This window comes from Triticum aestivum, chromosome 3D, assembly GCF_018294505.1.
Source record: "Triticum aestivum cultivar Chinese Spring chromosome 3D, IWGSC CS RefSeq v2.1, whole genome shotgun sequence".
NCBI lineage: Eukaryota > Viridiplantae > Streptophyta > Magnoliopsida > Poales > Poaceae > Triticum > Triticum aestivum.
This window is the reverse complement of record NC_057802.1, coordinates 567,733,377-567,741,303: the sequence shown is the minus strand read 5'-3', so window position 1 is coordinate 567,741,303 and position 7,927 is coordinate 567,733,377. Positions and strand designations below refer to the sequence as shown.

General features: G+C 43.1%; 1 protein-coding gene across 1 annotated transcript; it reads left to right on the top strand.

The window, feature by feature from the left end:
* The first annotated feature begins 1,472 nt into the window (after positions 1 to 1,472).
* Positions 1,473 to 3,469, top strand: LOC123075501 (CASP-like protein 5B3). The gene is made up of 3 exons (XM_044498090.1): positions 1,473 to 1,795; positions 2,392 to 2,524; positions 3,022 to 3,469. The coding sequence occupies exons 1-3, from the start codon at positions 1,665 to 1,667 to the stop codon at positions 3,223 to 3,225; spliced, it is 468 nt and encodes a 155-aa protein (XP_044354025.1). The 5' UTR covers positions 1,473 to 1,664; the 3' UTR covers positions 3,226 to 3,469.
* The last annotated feature ends 4,458 nt before the right edge of the window (positions 3,470 to 7,927 follow it).

Sequence of the window (7,927 nt, the reverse complement as noted above, 5' to 3'; positions counted from 1 at the left end):
TACGCGTACGTGCTGGCGAGCAGACAGATGCGTGCGTGCTGGTGGTGCGCCGTTCACCGCCGTTGCCCCAGTGCACGCCCGTGCCTTGTCCGGGCTCGAGGTGCACGCACGGTGACCGAGCTTGAGAAGCAACACACCATTGCCAAGCTCCAGGCCTCCTACGTCCTACCCCGCCGACGCCGCCAGGCACTAGCGCCTCCAGGGAAGCAGAGACATGGCTACCAACGTCCACCGTCCACTAGTAGAAAAACGGCCAGCCTACTGGGCCGGCACGGCCTGCATACGACTAGAAACCCAATCTCTAGTTGGGCCAGGATGCAGGCCCGTACGGCCCAGTAGGCCCCACAGGGCAGAAGACTTGCAATAGGCGCACAAAGGCCTGCTTAGAGAGGAGCTCGACACGGTAGCCGCGGCGGGGCTTATAAACCGGTGCGAGCTTCTCTCAACTAGCGAGGTGGGACTAAACATTATGTACTGCGGGTGGCAGCGCACCACCTTTAGTACCGGTTGGTGGCTCCAACCGATACTAAAGGGGGGGGGGTCTTTAATACCGGTTGGAGCCACCTACCCGTACTAAAGGCCACCACCTTTAGTACCGGTTGGTGGCTCCAACCGGTACTAATGACCCCCCCCTTTAGTCCACCAACCCGTACTAAAGGCCATCACCTCTTTAGTACCGGTTCGTGGCACGAACCGGTACTAAAGGTTCGCCACGAACCGGTACTAATGAGCGCCGCCCGCCTGGCCGTTGGAACCGGCATTAATGGTCACATTAGTGCCGGTTCAATACTAAACCGGGACTAATGAGTTTCACATTAGACCCTTTTTCTATTAGTGGTCGCTGCTCCATGCCTCCATGCCCTGGACTCCATCTTCGTTAAGTCTCGCACTGGAGTGGAGTCTTGCACTTGCACGATGAGGGATGCCATCCTCGTTAAGTCTTGCACTGAAGTGGCGGTGACGTGGCAGTCAAACCCAGATGACGTGTCAAGTTTTAGTCAAAACCATGTCCACATCAGATGAAAACCACCAGAAGCGGTATGAAGGACCAAATATATCCGGTTTGAAGAGTTGAAGGACTAAGTTTTGCCGGTTTTAAAGTTGAGGGACCAAACCGAAACTTTCAAAAGAGTTGAGGGACAAAAAATATATTTTTTCCATCTTTTAAATTAGGTAAAAAAAGTCTCATCCTCGTTTTACGTAGTTGAAATATGTTGACCATGTAATGAATTTGATTCAGATTAAATGAAATCATTCGGTTTGCATAAAATCCATCCTTTTGTTCAAATTTGCTTCGAAAGGATGAATTTTTAGGGTTTTGGGGAGATGCCCTGAAAGTGACAAGCCGGGTGCACAAAAATGTACGTATACTCGGACGATGTGGCCAAGGAAGGAACCTACCGCGAAGTTTCATGGTTCCTGCTCATCCATCACCTTTCCCATCTCGTCTCACGCAAGCCAAGCACCACCTCTCCCATCACCTTTCCCATCTCGTCTCACACAAGTCAGGCACCACCTCTCGGGCTCCTGCTCATAGCCATCACCTTCCCCATCCCATCCCACACGAGCTAAGCGCACACAGCAACTGCCACAGATCCACGCCAGGAAGGACTCCATCGGCTTCTCTGCCTCACCTCTCCGCAGCAAGCAGAGCAGAGCAGGGGATGAAGCGCGTAGTGGGGAGCCCGGGGACATGGAGCGGCATGGCGCTGCGGCTGTCGCAGTGCGTCTTCGCCGCCGCGTCCGCCTTCGCCATGGCCTCCGGCTTCGGCTACTCCAACTACAGCGCCTACTTGTACTAATTCCATTCCCCCGCAAATGCTACTTCTTTCTTGCCACCTTCGTGTGTTTTCTTGCAAATTCATGAGCATCACTCTCAAGTAGCATCTAGCATGCTCTCCGAGTTCTACTCTTAGGTCGGGTGAGTTTTACTCTTTCTTTCAAGGGAAATTTTTGGGGAATAAGATAGAGACCCTTATTTAAGAGTACTCGGATGAGGCAGATTTAACGCCTTCCAAGCAGGGTGATGCTTTTTTCTCAATTGAAAACCTGGTGATACTTCTTTGTGTGCAATAGATTCTGAATGTTCTACTAAATCTCCTCGGCATTGAAAAAGCAAATCAATTAGGAAACTAATTCAGTTGCGCAAATTTTTGGGGAACACATGGATAACTTCTTAAGCTATATCTGCTAATCAGTCCACATGCATGTCCTGATTGTGTGCTGGTGTGTGGCAATGATTTATATTTTTCACATCAAGTTCATGTCATTGAGACTATGAACTGCATATATAAAGTGTTCAGTTTCTTGACTACTAGTCAGAATTGTTTGGCTCAAGTATGATTTGTTGACATCATCTAACGAGTGTAATCTTGTCTCCCTTTATTTCAGCTACATGAGTCTAGCGTTGATCCTGCAGCTGATGTGGAGTTTGGGCCTTGCTTGTAAGGATATCTTTGCTCTAAGGAATAAGAAGGATCTTCACACCCCAGATAATCTATTCATCATTGTTATGGTTGACTGGGTAAGTCGTTCAATTTATCTCTTCTATTGTCCATGAGCTACGTCTGAATTAACTGAAGGCATGCACTGAAGCAATTGAACCCAGATTTTTTATCATTAGTTCTTACGAACAAAAATTCAGGTTATGTGCAACTTGTGATTTTGTAGTGGCCAAGTTCTTGTTCTGCCTCCTTCTCTAAGAATAAGGTAGTCTTAAAGAGATTTGTTTGCACAAGCGCTCCATCGAACTTTGCTGATGAATTGTCCATTTGAGCAAGAAATTTTAGCAACCAATATGCTTTGCATGACTTTTTGGTCAACCAACGGTATAGTTTATGAATGGTTCTTTTTTCCTGTTATTAGAACTAATGGCTGTCATTTCTCATAGCCAAAGTTGTTACATCTCACAAGCACAGTCCAGATACCCTGTGAAATCAATTTTTTACTTGAGCAGTTCTTGGAATCTTGAGCTAGCAAAGGTCTATCTGAGTGAAAGCATCAATTGTGAATGCATTGCAGGTCGTGGCGGTTTTCATGTTCTCAGGAGCCTGTGCCTCCGCGAGCCTGACAATTTTCTTCATGTGGGATGTGCACTTCTGCGAGACATACTCGAAGCTGGCCTGCCGACAGTTCGCGCTTTCGGTCGTCCTGGCGTTCATCACGTGGTTGCTGCAAGCTGCGTCTTCTTTCTCCGCGTTCTGGCTACTGGTTTCGTTCTACTAGTGATCTCACGTGCTCATAATAGCCGTCACGTCATGCTAATTGTCAGACAGGACTCAGGAGAGTAAATTGGCTGAAATGTTCTCGGACACTTGCTAGATTTCATCCCTTCTTGGATAGATGGATTGTCTGTTTGATAGTAGCTCATCTTTATTCTAGGAGTTGGTTATGAGCGCCTTGTGGTGGAACAGTTACTGCTTGATGATGTGGGATTCATTAATATTAAGAGTAGCATATATGGAGATAACTCGCCATCCAAGGTACCCGAAAAATGCTCTGGTTATTGTGTGTCAGCGTTGCTGACAAGGTGACCCCATCTGCAAGCAGCGACCAGCCTAGGGGTACGCGGCTGGACTCGCGCATCCTGTTTTGAATGAATCAAGTCTCATCTTTATTAGATGCCATCTACTATTTATACAAGGGAAAGGACACCACTGGAAAAGGTGTCTGTTCAAAGGAGGTGCCTGTTCGGCGGGAACCGACGCGGCAGTTTTACAACGGCCTGCGGTTAGTACAAGCAGGGATTAATCCCATAATTAACACATGGTTAATTAATTGTAACACTCCCCCTAATCAATGCTTGATCTTGTAGCAGACGTCATCTTGATAAAGTCTCCTCCAAAAACCCTGTGGGAAAAATGAGGATAGAGGTGTTTGATATGTTGCCAAAACTCCTTCAAACCTAGTAGGAAAAATAAGGAGAAAATGCCGCAACATATAATGATTATTGTCTGTGTAACTCAATATGAGAAAAACCCATAGAGTTTAGAGGACAATAAATATGTCTAATATACTTTCTTAAAAACCCCGGTGGGGAAAACAGAAAATATGACATATGGTCTTGTGTTGATATTACCTCATTAAAAACCTTTATGAGAACCTATAAAGTAAACTCATGAAGGGAAAAAGAGTATAATATGATGCTTTCAACAGGAACAATTCAGGAAGATACTCCCCTGATTCTTGCATATTCCAAAGTCGTTATATACCAATTCCATGAACACATTTCTAGAACATACAAGTTGGTAGAGACCTGGTGAACAAATCAGTCGCATGATTTGACTTGCAAGATATGCAATATAGCGATATTGCTTATTATGTAACCTGTTTGCATCCGGGCAACACAAGAAACATTATCCTTGAGATAATGGTTGGTGGATGTATCCATGAGGTCTGTCTCGAAGACTCTTCATAAGAGGGCTACCACACCTAGTAGGAACACTAAGCTTGTCTACGATCTGATATAGTGGGATCTGATCGATGTATCCAATGATATCGGTGTTCACATTTCTGTGAAACTGAAAACCAGGACAAGATGTTTGATGCCTTGGAGATATCGAAAGATATTCTTGAGTACCAACCAATTGTGTTTGGTGGATCCAATGGCATTAAGGAACGTTGAGTCCCAATATTTTATTTCCATCATCTCTTGGTCTAAATAGATCTTTCTCTATGTCTAGAGAATGAACCACCATGAGAGTTTTGGATGTATAAGACTTGTCCACAATGAATTTCTCCAATATATTTTGGATATAGACAACATAGTGTACCAAAATGTATGAGTGAAGGTGCTCAAGTTGTAGTAACGAGCGGTATCTTGGTTTTACCCAAATCCTTCATTTAAACTCCGTCGTTTAGATGATTACATGTATCGTCATTGCAGGAGTAATCACTGTGTATGACAGACAAACATGGATAACCATCATTGTAGGAGTAATCCTTGTGGAAAGGAACTCACTAAGTCGGTTGTACCAAATGTACCGACAACAATAAGTCATATGCTGACTTACTGATTTTTACACAATGTATGTTGCATTTTGTATTTCGATTCAAAATTGAGATTCCATTGGAAATCAATCATACATGTCTGAATCTAGTGAGCCACATGGATATGTGATCACTACATCTATCAGCTGCAGAGATAGATGATTTTGTACTGCCAATGATATAAGTTATCGGAATGAGATTCCACCTCTGGAAAATAGTTAGGTATCCGCGTAAACCCTTGTGCTACAATACTTGCTCTTTGTTTCACCACCTCGCTGTTCTCAATTCTGTTTCCAGAAGAAAACTGGTGTAGGTATTGCTTATGAATACCTTCCCATTATTGAGCAAGATCATTTCTACCTAGATTATACCCTTTGCTTGAGTTCAGTTCGAGTGTTGTTCACACTTTGCCATGACCATGGTCTTTGGATCTGAATTATTTAAAAGGTTTTTGCAATCTAGTTGAGAAATGTATGTCGACAATTGTAGACTTCCGGTTATATGATTCTCCAGAATCTATATATCAATATATAGTTGATGGAAATATCGTTACCCATGGTGACTGCTCGCGATTTCCCAATGCGATTGAGTCGGGTATTCCGATGTCCCCGTCATTGTGTGCACTATGACCTGGGTTGGTGGACGTTTCCCGTCCACTGGGTGTATACTACCCATTAGGTGTCTGCCAACGTGAAGTTGACTTGCATTTACTGATTCACAGGCCTTGATATCCTTGCTTGCGAGAAGCTGAATCCTGATGTACTTCCGCCATACATCTCCCCCTGTTGCTTTGAATGGGGAGTGTAGTGGATTTTGTTGGTACCTCCACTCTTTCGGGCATACTTTTGCAGGATTGTAGGATTGTGTGACACCTTTATAATCAATAAATGAATCTGGCAGGTTATTTGCAATATGTTGCAAATCTTCTGAACACATGGTTCAACTCTTTGATTACGTGGATATGAGGCAGAAATGTGTTAAACATTCCACTAATTTCCTGGCATTCTTTATGGTACTTGAATTCTCCCCCTAATGTCTGAAAATATTCCTCATTGAATCAACATACTGGCCTTGAATAACTCCCCATGTGAGGGGCTTGAAGTATTGACGGTAATACAGTTATTCCTCACATAGATCCCAACTATATGTTGAGGGGCCAATGATGTATGTCGGGGTGATGATATCGGTGTGTAACCGAATTACCGCAGAAAGGAAATACTTGGTAGATTTCCACGTATCAAAGACAGAGGGGAATAAAATTATGCAGTTTGGTCATGAGCGTGTAAAACTCCATGACTCCAACATAAAGTTGGTAAGTTGCAATTTCAAAGTAAAGATCATGAAATGAGCTCAATTCTTTGGATGGGATTCTACCAAACCATTTTGAGTCTAGACATTAGGACAAATTGCTAAACTTCAATCTGAGGGCCATAGAAAAAGGCACTCAAGGAGAATTCTGCAATGCTATCCATTCGATTTGCTTGAAACCGATGTCAGGATAATGAGCCAATGCTTTCATGTGAATAAAGCACACTTGAGACCATCATGTAGATGTGTCTTTGGAAAACCATGGATACCTGAATAGTCTAGTCAATGGTTGGGAAAAACCACTTACCTCGACTTGATGCATTCAAGGAGTCTGAGTGGTTCAGCGTAAACTTTAAGGTGCGCAATCCTTAAAATTAGCTTCCCTGTGTCATATGTAGTGCACACAAAATCCAAATATTGTTAGAATTTAGCATCATAATAATCATAAACCGATGGAATTGCTGATAGTTTCGGTTTCAACCTAATGTCTCGATGACCAAGGCGAGTATGCCAAGTTTGTCATGTACAAGACACTCTGAAAAACTACCTCGTACGCAACATGTGCTACGGGTTGTGTCGTATGTGTAGTACAATCCAGATGATACACAGGGAATGTGCTTGCCATATCCGTTGCATATAGTAAAGAGAAGTTATTTCTCTTTGTTGTCATCATAAGTTTCGCTATGGAAACTATTTTGACGGATACCTCCATAGTTTAGTAGGGTACGAATTGAACCTGAGAAGCAATAAAGCATCCCGACGTTACTCGAGTACCCACAGGGATAGTAAATATGACTCGGGTTGAGCCAACAAATACTTCATCACGTCTAGCGATTTTAAAATATCCCCTTTCTCTCAACGAGAGTGGAAATATTTCACTCCCCTGAGTATGGAGTTCGTGGTGCATATGTCCACAAGGCACATATGATCTTTCATCAGATTGACCCCCGTAGAAGTCTATATATAGATTTGAAGATTCTCAATATGAAAATCACTCAGATATATAGAATACATACAAATGTGTTGTACTAAAGTGCTGATACAATATATTGTGATACACAATATATGATGACAACAATAATCATGTTCGTATTAGAACATCAGAAATGGACATAAATTAATAGATCACTAAGGAGATTGAGGGACTAAATATAGTCTCCAAACATGTCAGTTGATGCATATCCAACCTTCATGTTCTCCGTGCTCATAGGGTCCCGTGACAGCTGGATAGTCATTTTATTGCTCAGTTCTAGAAGAACATCATGCAAACAACTGACTTTCATGATGGTGTCAGGTTGAAGGTTTGAAGTGAGCTTCAAACCTTTACCCTTGAGGTAATTTGTGTCCCGGTGGCGTGGCTTGGATTACACGCGCTATCCCATGAGAGGCAAGACTGATCTTGATGTCCATGACCCGCTTAAGCAAGTTCTGGCCATTAAGGGCAAGAGCCTCAAATTACTTAGCCATCGATTACTTAAAGGGGCAAACCAGAGATAATTAATTTACGAGTAGTAAATTAAAGACCATCATGGTTAGTGTTGTAATGAATTTTGCAAAATTGATGGGTATTTCAAGAAGTTATCTTGAAACCATCAGTGCGAACTTCAAATTGCTAAGTATGACATCTTGA

Coding starts and splice junctions, on each gene's coding strand:
- LOC123075501 (XM_044498090.1), top strand. CDS start 1,665: ATGAAGCGCGTAGTGGGGAGCCCGGGGACATGGAGCGGCATGGCGCTG. Junction 1,796..2,391: donor TCCAACTACAGCGCCTACTT/GTACTAATTCCA, acceptor CCTTTATTTCAG/CTACATGAGTCTAGCGTTGA. Junction 2,525..3,021: donor TCATTGTTATGGTTGACTGG/GTAAGTCGTTCA, acceptor AATGCATTGCAG/GTCGTGGCGGTTTTCATGTT.